The sequence below is a fragment of the Myxine glutinosa genome, chromosome 4 (genome assembly GCF_964187855.1).
Source record: "Myxine glutinosa chromosome 4, kmMyxGlut1.1, whole genome shotgun sequence".
In the NCBI taxonomy this organism is placed as follows: Eukaryota; Metazoa; Chordata; class Myxini; order Myxiniformes; family Myxinidae; genus Myxine; species Myxine glutinosa.
The window spans coordinates 57,661,993-57,680,514 of NC_136264.1; the positions used below are offsets into that span (position 1 = coordinate 57,661,993).

Consider the following 18,522-nt stretch of genomic DNA (forward strand, 5'->3'; position numbering starts at 1 on the left):
GAGGGTCCTCCAAACCGTTCCAGTGGTGCACCTCGTCGGGACGGTCCTCCAAACCGTTCCAGTGGTACACCTCGTCGGGACGGTCCTCCAAAACTGTTCCAGTGGTACACCTCGTCGGGACGGTCCTCCAAACTGTTCCAGTGGTACACCTCGTCGGGACGGTCCTCCAAACCGTTCTCGTGGTACACCTCGTCGGGACATCCCCACTGAGTTTGCCATTCGTGGCAACAGGTGTGCGATCACCTGTGTTTGCAAAAAAAACTTTGTTTTACCTCTAAACATGTTTGTTGTGCCGTTTTCTATTTTACAAAAACTTTGATGAAAATGTTCTAATCACAATTCCCCAAAATTACATTTGACTTTTCATATGTTGAAATGAACATGTTGTGATAATAAATTGTGAGAATCAATTTTTTTGGTGTTTTCAATATCGCAATCCAACTTGTAGTAACTCTTTGGGAGGTATCACGTATCGGAAAGGTGAACCAGGTACTCCCGGGACCCAAGGTATCCGTCATCATCTTACTATAATTCACCAAATGTCCGTCTGTCCGTTCGAAGGTACCGCAAAATCGGCTCAACCGATCGCGATATTTTCGGTGGATATTCCTGGGGCCCCTGGGAGTAAAATAGGCGAATATCGTATATTGTTTTTCCAATTTTTCAAAGTTTTCCAATTTTCCAGTTTTTCCAAACACGATGGAATAATATTTACCGATATGAAGTGATGTGGGTTTTGTTAAAATTCTTCAATTACTGTTTAGATTTTGATGATTTGCGTGTGATATGATTCAACGGATGTTTATATGAATCGTTTAAAATAAAAAAGGCTTCAATTACTGATATTTTTCCTTTTCTTTTGCGCTTCCCAATTGAAGCCCCGCCCATAGGGCGGGTACTGTTGCTTGTATTTTAAATTTACTTTTGACGATCGGCCGAAGAGCTTAACTCTCTGAGCATGGCGTTCAAAAAATTGTCGGAATGAGATACAATAATCGATCTGTTGCCAAACCTGGCTGAACATTGTACACGTGCACCTACACAGATAATTACTAAGTGTTTGTACGTTTGTGCGTTTATACGTTTATGTGTTTGTACGTTTATGTGTTTGTACGTTTGTATGTTTGTGTGTTTGTGTGTTTGTAAGTTTGTGTGTTTGTGCGTTTGTATATTTGTGTGTCTCTGCGTTTGTATGTTATTCTTTCAAGGCCGCACCGAGTGCGCCAAATTTTGGATCGTTGGAATTTCAAAATCTGCATAAGGTTTCAAGCTTACCCCTCCATCCTCCCCCCCCCCCCCCCCCCCATTCCATCCGCTCCCCTCAAGGAAATTTTCTGTACAGGTACACATGTTTTTATCGGGTTTGAAAATCATGGAAAATCGTCTCCGCCAATATGCAACTGATTTTGCGTTAGTGTTGGGGATACACAAAGTCACGTCATGTGTACAACCTTCTCCCTCCCCCCTCCTCCCACCCTCCACACATACAAGGTGCTGCATGGAGAAAAACACTATTTCGGGGTTCTGCAACATGTTGTGCATTGAAAACGTTAAAATCTTGAAAATAATTTCATTTGTGTTTTTGTGTGTGGCTGTTTGTGACTCTCACGGCCGAAATCACCGCCAGATAAGTAGGTCCTGAGACTTTATAAAGAGTACTTTATAAATAATTATTGTAAAATATAAAGAGTGTTTTATAAATAATTATTGTAATATATAAAGAATATCTCATAAATAATTCTTGTAAAATATAAAATGTATCATAAATAATTATTGTAGAATACAAAGAGTATCGAAAAAATAATTATTGTAAAATATAAAGATTATCGAAAAAATAATTATTGCAAAATATAAAGATTATCGAAAAAATAATTATTGTAAAATATAAAGATTATCGAAAAAATAATTATTGTAAAATATAAAGTGTATCGAAAAAATGATTATTGTAAAAATATAAAGAGTAACGAAAAAATAATTATTGTAAAATACAAAGAGTATCTTACAAATGATTATTGTAAAATATACAGAGTATCTTCCAAATAATTGTTGTAAAATATGAAGATTATCTTTCAAATAATTGTTGTAAAATATAAAGTGTATCATAAATAATTGTTGTAAAATATAAAGTGTATCTTATAAATAATTGTTGTAAAATATAAAGTGTATCTTATAAATAATTGTTGTAAAATATAAAGTATATCTTATAAATAATTGTTGTAAAATATAAAGAGTATCTTATAAATAATTATTGTAAAATATAAAGTGTATCTTATAAATAATTGTTGTAAAATATAAAGTGTATCTTATAAATAATTGTTGTAAAATATAAAGTGTATCTTATAAATAATTGTTGTAAAATATAAAGTGTATCTTATAAATAATTGTTGTAAAATATAAAGTGTATCTTATAAATAATTGTTGTAAAATATAAAGAGTATCTTATAAATAATTATTGTAAAATATAAAGTGTATCTTATAAATAATTGTTGTAAAATATAAAGTGTATCTTATAAATAATTGTTGTAAAATATAAAGTGTATCTTACAAATAATTGTTGTAAAATATAAAGTGTATCTTATAAATAATTGTTGTAAAATATAAAGTGTATCTTATAAATAATTGTTGTAAAATATAAAGTGTATCTTATAAGTAATTGTTGTAAAATATAAAGTGTATCTTATAAATAATTATTGTAAAATATAAAGTGTATCTTATAAATAATTATTGTAAAATATAAAGTATATCTTATAAATAATTGTTGTAAAATATAAATAATATCTCGTAAATAATTATTGTAAAATATAAATAGTATCTCATAAAAAATTCCTATAAAATATGAATAGAATATTTTAAATAATAATTATAAAATATGAATAGAATATTTTAAATAATAATTATAAAATATAAATAGTATCTTATAAATAATTGTTGTAAAATATAAAGTGTATCTTGTAAATAATTGTTGTAAAATATAAAGTGTATCTTGTAAATAATTGTTGTAAAATATAAAGTGTATCTTATAAATAATTGTTGTAAAATATAAAGTGTATCTTATAAATAATTGTTGTAAAATATAAAGAGTATCTTATAAATAATTGTTGTAAAATATAAAGTGTATCTTGTAAATAATTGTTGTAAAATATAAAGTATATCTTGTAAATAATTGTTGTAAAATATAAAGTGTATCTTGTAAATAATTGTTGTAAAATATAAAGTGTATCTTGTAAATAATTGTTGTAAAATATAAAGTGTATCTTGTAAATAATTGTTGTAAAATATAAAGTGTATCTTGTAAATAATTATTGTAAAATATAAAGTGTATCTTATAAATAATTGTTGTAAAATATAAAGTGTATCTTGTAAATAATTGTTGTAAAATATAAAGTGTATCTTGTAAATAATTGTTGTAAAATATAAAGTGTATCTTATAAATAATTGTTGTAAAATATAAAGTGTATCTTATAAATAATTGTTGTAAAATATAAAGTGTATCTTATAAATAATTGTTGTAAAATATAAAGTGTATCTTGTAAATAATTGTTGTAAAATATAAAGTGTATCTTGTAAATAATTGTTGTAAAATATAAAGTGTATCTTGTAAATAATTGTTGTAAAATATAAAGTGTATCTTATAAATAATTGTTGTAAAATATAAAGTGTATCTTATAAATAATTGTTGTAAAATATAAAGTGTATCTTATAAATAATTGTTGTAAAATATAAAGTGTATCTCATAAATAATTGTTGTAAAATATAAAGTGTATCTTGTAAATAATTGTTGTAAAATATAAAGTGTATCTTGTAAATAATTGTTGTAAAATATAAAGTGTATCTTGTAAATAATTGTTGTAAAATATAAAGTGTATCTTATAAATAATTGTTGTAAAATATAAAGAGTATCTTATAAATAATTGTTGTAAAATATAAAGTGTATCTTATAAATAATTGTTGTAAAATATAAAGTGTATCTTATAAATAATTGTTGTAAAATATAAAGTGTATCTTGTAAATAATTGTTGTAAAATATAAAGTATATCTTGTAAATAATTGTTGTAAAATATAAAGTGTATCTTATAAATAATTGTTGTAAAATATAAAGAGTATCTTATAAATAATTGTTGTAAAATATAAAGTGTATCTTGTAAATAATTGTTGTAAAATATAAAGTGTATCTTATAAATAATTGTTGTAAAATATAAAGTGTATCTTGTAAATAATTGTTGTAAAATATAAAGTGTATCTTATAAATAATTGTTGTAAAATATAAAGAGTATCTTATAAATAATTGTTGTAAAATATAAAGTGTATCTTGTAAATAATTGTTGTAAAATATAAAGTGTATCTTATAAATAATTGTTGTAAAATATAAAGTGTATCTTATAAATAATTGTTGTAAAATATAAAGTGTATCTTATAAATAATTGTTGTAAAATATAAAGTGTATCTTATAAATAATTGTTGTAAAATATAAAGAGTATCTTATAAATAATTGTTGTAAAATATAAAGAGTATCTTATAAATAATTATTGTAAAATATAAATAATATCTCGTAAATATTTATTATAAAATCTAAATAGTATCTCATAAGAAATTCCTATAAAATATGAATAGAATATTTTAAACAATAATTATAAAATATAAATAGTATCTTGTAAATATTTATTGTAAAATCTAAACAGTATCTTCAGAAATAATTATTATAAAATACAAGTAGGATTTTATAAATATTTATTGTAAAATATAAATAGAATCAGAAACTGTTTGCTTGTGTGTTTGTGCGTCTTTGTGCATTTTGTACCTCTGTCACCAAAGGTGTTTGTGTGTGTGTGTATGTTTATATATTTGATATCTACATATATATATATGGGTAAGTACACGATATGTTCAAACCTCTTGTTTTATTTTACCTCTTGTTTACCAAAGAATTAAAAAATGTTACGCGCTGCTTCCTTGCATGACGTTCACTATTTATTAAAGGACAGAGCACTGACAAATAATCGTAGGTTGGTAATGACACCGCAGGCTTTCTTCTCCCGATGGTCTCCTTCTGCGTCGAGGATCCTTCATGTTCCTTGTTAGTCCCAGGATTAGAGTGAAGGAAGAGTGTTTCCAGGTCTCCACGACCTCCATCTCCACGACCTCCATAAAGTGACGACACTCGACATGGATACCGTAGGGAAGGTGTTCTTTCAATTATTCAGAAACTCATAATGTTTCATACATACTCCATCAATACACTTCAATATGAGCTTTGATTGTCGCTCGCAGGACACCAACGGGGTGCACAACTCGGTGTCGGCAGAGACAAACGGACAAACAGATAGACACGGCTGAAAACATAACCTCCATCCACCTTTTGTGGCAGGGCAACAATTCGGTGAACTGCAACGTATTTTGATCGTTTACAAAATGTTTAATTACGAAAACGTGATTGGTTACAAATGCAGATCCACCTGTAAATCTAAAAACAAACGGTTGACGTCTTGACGTTCCTGAGCTCTTGTAGGCGTTTCCTGGAACATTTTTGGCGCTCAATTGGTAATATAACTGTGAACGATCGATGTAATCGATGTAATCGATGCAAACGATCACGTGTAACCTCCATGTTTAATCTGAACCGTTCAAAATACGTCGCAAGCACCCGGAGGCCATTGGCGAACAAAGACCGTCACAGGTGGAACCGGTAAAAATAGACCCGATGTCGATTACTTGACGGAAACACCCATTGATGACGTCACAAGGTGATTTCAGGCACAGGAGGCCACGTCAAATGGTCGATTACGAAGTAAGACTACATTAACCATCAAATATTCACGACTTTAACAATAGTTCTGTAATTCAAGGCCACAGTGAACGTGTATTTTTTAATGAGATTTGTTTGCATTGGTAACCTGCATTCGTGTACAGGTAAACAGGTTATGCGCACTCATTCACAATTGCTGACAATTCATTAATTCCACTTTAACAATGTCAGGTGCACGATACCAGGTCCAAATGAAATGTTTAAACAAGATAATCGACATCGATACTTGTTTATAATACAAACTTCAATTTGAGGATTTCTTCCATTTCCGAGAAAATACAAAAAATTCTCATCAAGTAAGTTTTCCTGTCATAAGATTCCATAAACAATAACAGGAGGTTTCATGAAGTTTCCATGGAATGTTGGGAATTTATGAAAAACTCTTTAATCTATACTTGATGTAACTGTTCCATGAGCATCGCATTTGGTATTGAACGAATTTAAAAAAATCAATGAAGAATTCTATAAAGTGAGAGATAGGTCGGATATATATTTACAGACTTGGCATTTAATATGGAATAATTTTTTTTGGGGGTGAACTTACTTTTCAAGATGTCTTAGAACCAAAATTTCATTGGAATTATGTTGAAATTATTCTAGATTTTGTTAATGTGACCTTTAAAAGAAACAAAAACCACATTTGGCATTTCTAAATAAATAAATTGATCCTTGAAAGTGATGGAAACTGATATCGAACTCAATTCATGGACAGTACTGTGTAAACTTCTGTACGTTTTCCAGAAGTATCTCTTTATTTTGCACATTAGCCAAATGTTTTTTTTAACAAAAACAAAAGTTAAATTACGACTGGGATTACGGACAGTAAAATTACAGTTCAGTACTTTGTGTAACCCCCACGAGCATTCAGGAGAGCATGTACACGTTGAGGCATGGTGTTCACGAGATTTGCCAAGGTTTGGATAGGAATCGCTTGCCATGCAGTGACAATAGCCTGCTGCAAATCACGCACAGAGGTCGGCTGCTGGTCCAAGTGGTCGATTTGACGCGTTAATTCTGCCCACAAGTTCTCTATCGGATTCATATCCGTGGACATGGCAGGCCACTCCATATGCTCTAAAACCACGGTCAGCAAGAAAGTGTTGGATCATGCGAGCACGATGAGGCCGTGGATTGTCATCTTGGAAGACAAAGTTTCCTCGAAAGGCTGCACGAGCAAATGGAAGCAATGTTTCTTCCAGAATGGCCCTGTACTTGAACTGGTTCAGGTTTCCATTCAGAACAACCAGGTCAGTTTTGCCCCCTGCATGAAAAGCAGCCCAAACGGTCACCCCACCACCTCCAGCTTGGACTCTTGGCACTATACAATCTTTGTTGTAGGCTTCATGCACTTGTCTGTGCACTCGGACACGGCCATCTTGACGATAGACCAGAAATCTAGACTCGTCACTGAAGGTCACGTGATTCCAGTGTCCTGGCTGCCATTGACGGTGCTCTCTGGCCCACTGCAATCGGCGCTGGCGGTGTTGTCTGGTCAGGCGTGGCTTTCTCAGGGGACGCCTGGCACGATAGCCTGCTTGAACCAGTCATTGGTTGACTAGCCTTCTGGATACAGGCACATTTGCCAGTTGCTGCCACTCAGCCCTAAGCAGATTTGCTGACTTGGTACGGCCATTGCGGACTAACCGGTGCAGCTGGCGATCATCCCTCCTTGTGGTTCTGCGGGGACGTCCTGGCCTCAGTATTGGAGTAGGGACACCCCTCTGAGCATTTCGTTTCAGGATCTTTGACACCTGACCTTGAGTGATGCCATGCTACCGAGCAATAGCACGCTGCTGTTTCATGCCGTAATTTCGTAAAGCCACCACTCCATGACAAACAGCATTGTCGAGTTGACGGACCATCTCCAGAGGAAGCGGCATTAACTTTTGGAGACGTGCAGCAGTTGTTTTCCTCGAAGACAGAACGCAACAACCCTTGTATACCCGGCTGTGAAGCCAATCATCAAATGCACCTGTCCGTACATTTTGCCACGCCACCTGTGATATAATCCTGTTGTTGACTTCTTGCTGTGACAGACAATCAGTGACATGGTTCTTTTAACAAATAAATCACCAAAGTGTAAAAGAAACTCACCAGATTGATATACTGAGTTAAGAAAGTAAACCCAAGTCAAGAAAAAAAAAAATTCTATATTAAATGCCAAGTCTGTATATATATATTGTTACTGATCGCGGTTTAGGATGTTGTTTGCCGAGCGAAGGCTCCGCGACCGAACAGTTGTTCCCCGACTCACCCGATTCACCCAGAACTTTGGCCGTATCACACCGCAGCTGCCCAATCTGGAAAAGACTAAAACGACGAAATGCAAAGAGGAAAAGGAATAAGACGAGAAGACGGACAGAAGAGTAATTGGATTTATTATACACACAAGCAAAAAGAAAGCAGTCACGTTTATTTACAACACATAAGACGCAGGTGACACAGTGCAAATACTAGCTTATACAGACTTAATTAAATACCCAGGGACAAGACACACAGAACAAACTCACGTACACAAGAAGGGTGGAAAGGCAGGAGGTGGATGGCTGGAGGGAGAGGAAGGTCCAAGGGGGTCCTGCAGCACGATCGGCGCGTTTAGCAGCCGCCGTTCCTTCGCGGCCCTGCTCAAAACCGCCGTCCAGGCCCCAAGCGGCTGTTGGGTGTTGTTGCTGCTGTGGCCGCCGCTTGCTTTGCCAGGACTCGTCTGACTCGTCTGGTCCAAACCCTCAACTCAACTACACTCTTGCACGTGTCCCTGTCCAACCATTCTTTCTCTCTTGGTCCAACCACTCTTTCTCTTTCTTGGTCCAACCACTCTTTCTCTCTCTTGGTCCACTCACTCCTCACCACCGACCACCTCACGCTTCTTGCGCGCGCGCCTTTATAGCGCCTCCGGCGATCAAGCCGCCGGCCTTCAGGACACGCCCATCGGTGTGCTCACCTCGGCCCTGGTTGGTCACGCGACCCTCTGGCTCCGCCCTTGATGACGACGGGCGGGCACGCCCCTCTTCCCCGACCCAAGCACATGTTCAATGGTGGTTTTGGAGGGGATGTAATTGGCAATCGAGGCTTGGCAATGACGAAAGGGGATGTGAAAGGAAATGGAGATTTTGGGGATGGGAATGAAAGGGGATCTATTCTCTTTCACTGGTGCAATGGAGTACTTCAATTAATGGGAGACACAGCCTTACCCTAAAACACAGAATAAGATACAACTATCGAACAGGGGTATTCTATTATTGGCTGACGTGTATGCTTGTGGACTAATTATGGGATGCCCTTTCACCTTTACACAGCTCCGGAGGCAGGGGGCGCAGAATAAACAATAATAATAATAATAAAGCACACAATCAAAAAAATAAATACAGTCCTCATATCCGCAACACTGCACCCTCCTCCTCTTAGGCACGTCCCGGGCCTACAACTTTTATTTAGTGTGACACGTAGGTGTAGTTCCCTCTACTTTTAACCTGACCCTGAGTGCGACAGTTTTAAAACATAAATAAATGTGTCCCGCTGCTCCATTGCACCCTGCCTAACAGACTTACGCCCACAGTTAACCGAATTGCGGAATGGTCTTCAAACTATACACTGACGGTGGGGAGCATTATTTACAATGACGCTATTTATATTTACAAAACTAACCCAGGACCTGTGATTGTTCTTTCTGGGGGGGAGACAGTCTGCTCTGCATCAATGCACCATGAAAGCACCCAAAAACGCACCAATACACACCCAAGCACCAATCGGTGCAGTCACCATTGTTCAAGAATAAAAATAAATCAACAACCCCTAACCCTGCAGGTGATCTCTTGCTCTTCGGCTGCCTCTGCTGGTTATTATTATTTGTTCTTCCAGATGTTGGCATTCCTTTGCTTTGCTTACTGGTGGCCTATTTGTATTAAAACTTGCACCCAATGTGTCCATTTTTATTTATTTTATTTATGGCCCACAGGGCCGACTACGTGTGGTTCACCTGTGGGGTATCGGTGCCCTGTGGCCAAGGTCCGCCAGCAAGATGTCGGGCCCTCATGGCCGGTTCCAGCAGAGGGGCCATGCCCCAACCCATGGGGTCCATCAGTGGTGCTCGGCCACAGACATGTGGTCCATAATGTGGTGCATTGATGCAGACAGCTGGTTCTGGGAATTCCGGGCGCACAATGAAGGACTCACGCACGCTCCCCTCGGCACCCAATGGCGCACAGGTCATGTGGGAGACAAAAGAGACAATTGAGCGAGGGGTAAGGTCACAAGGGTACACATCAATAAGGCAATGCAAGGCGAAATGCGTACGGAGGGCGAAGTGAGAAAGCTCGTCCCTACCGTACGTCACCCCCCCTGTCACCTACACTACCCTTGCCCTTACCCCATATTTACAAAATCTACCCATTTACAAATTCGTCACTACTGTCACGTCTTCCCCATATTTCTCCTATACCAAATTCGTCTCCACAATCCCTCTACTTCAAAATTTGCCATCACCAAATTCATCATCAATCCTCATAAGGAGGAAGAGATGGAACATCAAAGCACAATGTCACACCCACGTCATGATGCGTCTCACAATCCAAACATTTGCATCATAAAAAATAATCTAAACATGGCATGGTGTGGAGTACCTGTCACCTCAGGTGAGTGCATGTAGATGGTGCGAGGAGACTTCAATCCTAACTATCCTCTAAATGACATTAACACACTTTACACTACCCGGGGTCTTTCCCTGCCAATCCATTGGCCAACTTACTCTATGGGTTCTAAAAACCAATTCCCATTGCCCAAACTGTGGTGCTTCTCAATTTGGGGTCTCACTCCCCCGATTCATCTCCCGGTGCCCTCGCACAATTTCTGGGCTGTGACGTGTAGCTCTCCCAGCAGGTCTACCCACCTGCACACCTCCACCACTGCAGTTGCCACCCGAGCTTACCTAGCTCCTCACCCTAACCTAACTAACTGGGGAAATCCCCTCCTGGCTCTGTCACCCCACTCGGTGCCCTCTGGCACTGGGCTACCCGGGTCCGTCCTCCGGATCCTCGGGCCCCATCCACAACAACTACTACCGGCTCCCAGAGCCCACCTGCGGTCTCACCTGGCCGACATCCTCACAGTGGTGGAGTGCCCAAACCAACTACACACACTAACAGGCTACACGCCCAGCCATTTCCACAACACTAATGCACCCATCCAAAGACCATTCTTTCACCCGCACCACAGATGCCAATATCCAACCACAATTTACCTGTACCCTCTACCTAACACTTACACTACCCGCCCCGGGTATCCGTGATGGGGGTCCACTCTTCCCCCATTCACACCTTCGCACCATCCACTCCACTCCACAATTTCCACCATACTCACTCCACGACCATCCATTCCAATACTCCATACCATTTATTCCATACACCTGTCCTCCATTCACCTGTCGTTGCACACCTGTGCAATCATACCTGGTGCCACCTGCACCCTCCTACTCTTCCTGGACCAGTTGGTCAACCCAACACACATCACCATCACTCACTCATACACTGCTCCACACACCTGTTCAGTTGCACACCTGTGCAATCACACCTGTTCAATCACACCTGTTCAATCTTCAAACACACGGCATCATCTCAGCTAACTACTCCCCTCTGAAACTTGCGCTTCCCAGTCGCCCCTTTAAACTATTGCGCTCCCACGTCATTATCATCCACGCTAATCTACCTGCGTCCCCACTACAGGTATCCTTGTCACTAACTAACCTTAACGTCACCTAATGTCATCTTCTAGGGCCCTACACACGATATCCTAACCCACCCGGGCTAGTTTTCACTGCCATAAACCCCATAAACTAGTGCTCCTTTGCCCCCCCCCCCCCCGTTGTGAGGGATGGTGGATTTGCCATCCCACCACATCGGGGAGGTCCTACTATCAATTTCGCTCGTCCAAATCCAATAAATCAAAAATTTGCCATTTACCGCTAATCACCGTACCAATCATCAAATTTTGCCTTTTTCTAATTTTGGGTCCAAAACACTATCCTCATCACCCGTCTACTTATTAGATCCTCTCGGTGCGCCAATTCACGTCTACAGCCCGGCTTCGTACAGCCGAGCAATGAACGCGGGTTGTTTTGTGCCAGCGGCTGGATACGTCCCGCATTCGGGGCAGGGACGGGGGCTTACCCGGGCCGAGATCCCACGCACCACCTCGGCGTGGAGCCATCCAATGTCCCGATCTCGACCTGCCGGCACATCTCAACAAAAAGTGGTCGCCATGACGACCCTTCCTATCGAGCTGCCCGCTCCGTCTAGTGGAGCACGGACGCGGCCGTTCCAAGCGAGGCCCAGTGTGGATCGCGTACGGCGGTCCTTTCGAACCCGCCGTGGCTCGGATCCCCGCTGGTTCTCGTGGCACGCGAAGCCAGGCACGCACCGAGGGCCCGATTCGGCTATAAGTCGCTCTAACCGCTAACCCGGTTACCGTCGATGCCTCACCTGGATGCTTACACGCATACGCTACCCCTTTCTTGCTACTACCTCCAGCTGTTCCCATGCTCCTCGTACCTTTCCTTACACACCTCGGTACACTCATTCCGCTCACCGACTTGGTCACACACCTGACCACCGAACACCTTGGCACACATTCGTCGCTCGCACACCTCACCAACACACCTCTTCGCGCCCCTTCCTCGGTCACCTCCTCTGTGACCATCACAGGTGTGCTTTCACTCGCACACCCAACCACGTGCCTCACTACCAATTCCAGCGTGCATTCCCACACACGCTCTACCATTCCAGGTGTGCTTCCTTTCTCACCTGTCACAACCAACTCACGCTCCGTGTCACTCTTACTACTCTCACCTCCACTCTTGACAGCGCACTCACCCTTACTCTCGACAGCACACTCTTTCCTCATGCACCTGTCCGTCACACATCTTTCGCACGCACACTCTCCCGTTACATCCTCTGTAACACTCACCACAGGCGTGCATTCCCCCTTACTCTTGACAGCGCACTCTTTCCCCATGCACCTGTCCATTACACACCTTTCTCGCGCACACTCTTGCGCACACTCTTTCGTTACTTCCACTGTAACACTTACCACACCGTGCTTCCATGTACCCCCTCGCACACGCGCTTCGACCAACTCACTCTTGACGGCACACTCACTCCTCGGCGTGCACCTTTTCCTCACACACCCCATGGTCGGACATTCTCGCACACCTCTTTTTTCGCACACCTGACCTGTCACACACTTCACCAACGGCCTTTCACGAACACCCGGATCCAAACCAATCCCCAAGCCGACTGAAGCTTTCCTCACATCATGTACATTTCCGATTATATCGCCACTCACCTTGGCACCTCGTCTCTGCACCTCCTTTGCCACCTGCAAACTCTTTATTTGGTTAGTGAGCAGAACATCATGAGTTGAGCACCGACCTTGTACATATTCCATTACTTCCTCCTTTATCTCCCTCTTAGTTTCTGTCCGTCCCTTCTTAATTTCACTCACCTCTTCTTCCACTTCCTCTAATTTTTGCTTCACCTCTCTTATTTCCTGGTGCGTCTCCTCAAGTTCGTCCTCTAAGGCTACCGTGACCGTCTCTATGTGCATACCTTTGTCTCCTTTGTCTTTGTCTCCTTTGTCTCCATTACCTCTGTCACCTCATCCAACCTCATGGTCAGTCCCTCACGTACCATCTGACATTGCCTCTGTGTCGCTATTAATTCGTTTTTAATTTCTTTTTGTGTCGCCTTTAACCCTCCGAGTACTGCAGTGTTCCTTTGAACCTGCTCCACTAACTCCGTGTGTCCCTCCGTCAGCTGTTCCACCTCCTCCGTCAGACCCTCTATGCCCCCATGTAACCTAGCCGTCCCATTTCTCACCTCTTTCTCCATACGCTTCTCACCTCGCTTTACCTCCTCGCATAGCCCCGAGACCTCCTCACTTACACCTCGTCGTATCCCCTCTTTCATCTCCTCCATCTCTTTTGTAGATGCCACCCTCATCTGTCCCAATTCATCCCTCTGAGCATCCAGTTTACTTTCTAACCCGATTTGCACCTCCTCTATCTGGTTCCCCATTCGTTTGATTTCCCGGGCAGATTGTTCCCCTATTTCCCGCAATTTGTCTTCCATCCTATTTTCTAACCCCATTAACCCATTCTTTACCTCTTTTATCCCGTTGTCTAACCCCTCAAATTTCTTGTCTAATCCCTCAAAATTATTGTCTAACTTCCCAATTTGGGCGTTGGTACTCCTCACCTCGTCCCTCAATCGCTCACTATCAGCCCTTGCTTCGTCCCTCATTGCCCCCATACTGTTTTTCAAACCTCCAATTTGGTCTCCCATACTCATCTGTACAGCTGCCTGTAGCTGCGCAATGAGGGCCTGTATGTCAATCGGCTGCATGTTAAAGCCCGCTGATACAGCGGGCTCGGCTACCGCGCGCTCGTGCGAGGCGCCTTTTTGCGCGCCTGAAACCTCGTGCGCGAGAGCGCCATTTTGTGCGCCTGATACCCCCTCAACCACATTGCCAATGTTCTCCTCCTCTCTTTCATCCACATACATTTCCCCGAGGTCCTGGGTCGATTCTACCCCGTCTATCTCTCCCACCGGCATCCCGTCGCCTTGACCAGCCATGGCGCGATTTCAAAATTCGGGTTTTGTAAAACAAAAGCAATTTCGGTACTTTGTAATTTTGAGCGCGTTAAGCGCGCTTCGGGTCCGATCTCACTTCCTGACACCAATTGTTACTGATCGCGGTTTAGGATGTTGTTTGCCGAGCGAAGGCTCCGCGACCGAACAGTTGTTCCCCGACTCACCCGATTCACCCAGAACTTTGGCCGTATCGCACCGCAGCTGCCCAATCTGGAAAAGACTAAAACGACGAAATGCAAAGAGGAAAAGGAATAAGACGAGAAGACGGACAGAAGAGTAATAGGATTTATTATACACACAAGCAAAAAGAAAGCAGTCACGTTTATTTACAACACATAAGACGCAGGTGACAAAGTGCAAATACTAGCTTATACAGACTTAATTAAGTACCCAGGGACAAGACACACAGAACAAACTCACGTACACAAGAAGGGTGGAAAGGCAGGAGGTGGATGGCTGGAGGGAGAGGAAGGTCCAAGGGGGTCCTGCAGCACGATCGGCGCGTTTAGCAGCCGCCGTTCCTTCGCGGCCCTGCTCAAAACCGCCGTCCAGGCCCCAAGCGGCTGTTGGGTGTTGTTGCTGCTGTGGCCGCCGCTTGCTTTGCCAGGACTCGTCTGACTCGTCTGGTCCAAACCCTCAACTCAACAACACTCTTGCACGTCTCCCTGTCCAACCACTCTTTCTCTCTTGGTCCAACCACTCTTTCTCTTTCTTGGTCCAACCACTCTTTCTCTCTCTTGGTCCACTCACTCCTCACCACCGACCACTACACGCTTCTTGCGCGCGCGCCTTTATAGCGCCTCCGGCGATCAAGCCGCCGGCCTTCAGGACACGCCCATCGGTGTGCTCACCTCGGCCCTGGTTGGTCACGCGACCCTCTGGCTCCGCCCTTGATGACGACGGGCGGGCACGCTCCTCTTCACCCGACCCGAGCACATGTTCAATGGTGGTTTTGGAGGGGATGTAATTGGCAATCGAGGCTTGGCAATGACGAAAGGGGATGTGGAAGGAAATGGAGATTTTGGGGATGGGAATGAAAGGGGATCTATTCTCTTTCACTGGTGCAATGGAGTACTTCAATTAATGGGAGACACAGCCTTACCCTAAAACACAGAATAAGATATAACTATCGAACAGGGGTATTCTATTATTGGCTGACGTGTATGCTTGTGGACTAATTATGGGATGCCCTTTCACCTTTACACAGCTCCGGAGGAAGGGGGCGCAGAATAAACAATAATAATAATAATAAAGCACACAATCAAAAAAATAAATACAGTCCTCATATCCGCAACACATAGCGGCATTAACTTTTGGAGACGTGCAGCAGTTGTTTTCCACGAAGACAGAACGCAACAACCCTTGTATACCCGGCTGTGAAGCCAATCATCAAATGCACCTGTCCGTACATTTTGCCACGCCACCTGTGATATAATCCTGTTGTTGACTTCTTGCTGTGACAGACAATCAGTGACATGGTTCTTTTAACAAATAAATCACCAAAGTGTAAAAGAAACTCACCAGATTGATATACTGAGTTAAGAAAGTAAACCCAAGTCAAGAAAGAAAAAAAATTCTATATTAAATGCCAAGTCTGTATATATATATATATATATATATATATATATATATATATATATACATGTATATATTGTTGCGGATATGAGGATTGTATGTTTTTGATTGTGTGTATTGTATTGGAAATTGCTGTGTAACATTATTGATTATGGCCCCTCCTGCCTCCAGAGTTGTGTAAAGGTAAAAAGGGCGTCCCGGTAGTTAATTCCATGAAACACCACATTGAAGGACACGATAAAACCCTTGTTCAGTAGCTTATATCTTTATTATGTGTTTTAGAGTAATGCCTTGTCTTCCAGTAACATGACACTCCATTGCTCCAAGTAAAAGAGATAGATTCCCTTCATTCCCATTCCCAAAAACCTCCATTTCCCCTTTCGTAATGGCCAAGCCTCAATTTGGCAATTACATCCCCTCCAAAGCCGCCATTGGCCACGAGGCAGGGTCGGGGAAGAAAGGCGTGCCCGCCCGTCGTCATCAAGGGCGGAGCCAGAGGGTCGCATGACCAACCATGGCCGAGGTGAGCACACCGAGGGGCGTGTCCTGAAGGCCGGCGGCTTAATCGCCGGAGGCGTGATAAAGGCGCGCGGAAGGGTCGTCAGAAGAGAGTTGCAAAAAGGTCCAAGGCTGAGCTGAGCTGCGTGGTGAGGTGCAAAGGAAAGAGCTGGGTCGTCAGAGCAGAGCTGAGTTGTGAGGTCCAAAAGCAGAAGATCATCCAGGGAAGCACAAAGCCTGCTATTCGTCACCTTGCTCGCCAGCAGCAGCGTCTACAGCAGCAACAAGATTCGACAGCCGTTTGGGGCCTGGATGGCAGTTTGGAGCAGGGCCGCGAAGAAACGGCAGCTGCCCAACGCGCGGATCGTGCTGCCGGACCCATTGGACTTTCCTCTCCTTCCAGCCATTCCTGCCTGCAAGTTCCCCATTTGCGTACGTGAGTTTGTTTTGTTTGTTCTGTCCTGAGTAGGTAATTAAGTCTGTATAAGCTAGTAATTTTCACTGTGTCACCTGCCTTTTTCATGTCCCCTGTAAATAACCGTGACTGCTCTTTTTGCTTGTGTATGTGTAAATAATAAACCCCGTTACTCTTCTGTACGTCTTCTTCTTCTTCTTCTTCCTCTTTGCATTCGGTCGCTTTAGAGTTTTCCACATTGAATAGCTGTGGTGCGATACGGCCAACATCTGGGTGAATCGGGTGAGTCGGGAAAAACTGTTAGGTCGCGGGGCCTCCGCTCGGCAAATATAACATCCTTAACCGCGGACCGTAACAATATATATATATATATTAGGGTGGTCCTCAAATGTACACCAAAAAATAAAATTGGACTTTTTTCAGGTGCTTGTTGGTAAAATTGTTCCTTATTGTGAAAAAATGAAATGTGCCAAAGATGGTTTCTATACGACTTTATTTACTACTGTCACACATGGGTTGAAAATTACAATGTTTCAGTATCGACACACAAAATTGTTTTTAATAAACTAACACTCAGATGTAATCCCAAATCAGTAAGAATGTATGACAATCATCATAAACACACAGAGTAAGAGTCCTCCAGACCATTGATTCCTCATTAATAAGTTCTGTGGTAAATTATTTCCTCCGTATGTTCTTTGCGTCGGGGAACTGATGGCGATGCCACTCAACAACTTGCAACAGGTACTGGCGCTGCTGTTCATCCTTTGTCAAGACTTGATTGTAGTCCTGTATTAATGCTACACCACGTTCTGCAAAGTCGTTGACAGTGGCAATACCGCGCAAGACTTGCTGTGATGACTGAAATGATGGGTTATTGGCCCACTCACCAGGGTCCTTTTCTAGGAAGTCAGTATTGACTTTGAATGCAGTAAAAATTCGCAGTGAGGCAGAAGTAACAAAATCTGCAACAGTCTTGGCAGCGATGGCTTCTTTTGCTGTAAGATCCACATGTACCTGTGGTTGAGGATTATCTTGGCATTCTTCTTTAAGAGCAGCTACTATCATTCGCTTGACATCAAGCTCAACACTATCGTCAAACAGAGCAAGTCCTGCCAGTTCTTCGCTGAGGTACCACAAGTGATTGGAAAGCTTTTTGCTGGTGGCTTCGGCAATCACTGAATCAGGATAGAAAATGAGTGCTTTTAAGAGAGCTAAGTCTCCAGCGGGAGCACCAATGGCAGATGGAGCGCTAAACCATGCTTTGGTATACACTGCTCCAACAAATGCTGTAAAACGCTTTATGCCAGTGAGTTCCTTTGGGATCAGTCGAAACTGATCACGGAACAAGTAGATCTTGATTCCATAAATCACACGGGCCATCCATCTTGCCCGATGCATGGCTCCTGGCTGCATGAACCTGAATCCTCTCGGAGGACGCTCACCAAACAGAATAATAGTCAACTCAAGAAGTTCACGGTAGTCATCTCGTAGTTGGCCCGATTCCAGTTTCTGGATGCAGAATGAAACGACATCTTCTTTGCAACTTAAAAATACACCTGAAACAACAGAGTCCAGGTCATCAGGCA

General features: G+C 41.9%; 1 protein-coding gene across 1 annotated transcript in view; it reads right to left on the reverse strand.

The window, feature by feature from the left end:
• Positions 1 to 239: 239 nt before the first annotated feature.
• LOC144891478 (uncharacterized) overlaps positions 240 to 18,522 on the reverse strand; it is a 35,074-nt gene continuing 16,791 nt past the window's right edge. Inside the window, exon 3 of the mRNA XM_078775097.1 lies at positions 240 to 243. Within this exon, the coding sequence (XP_078631223.1) occupies positions 240 to 243 (4 nt within the window). The remainder of the gene's footprint in view (positions 244 to 18,522) is intronic.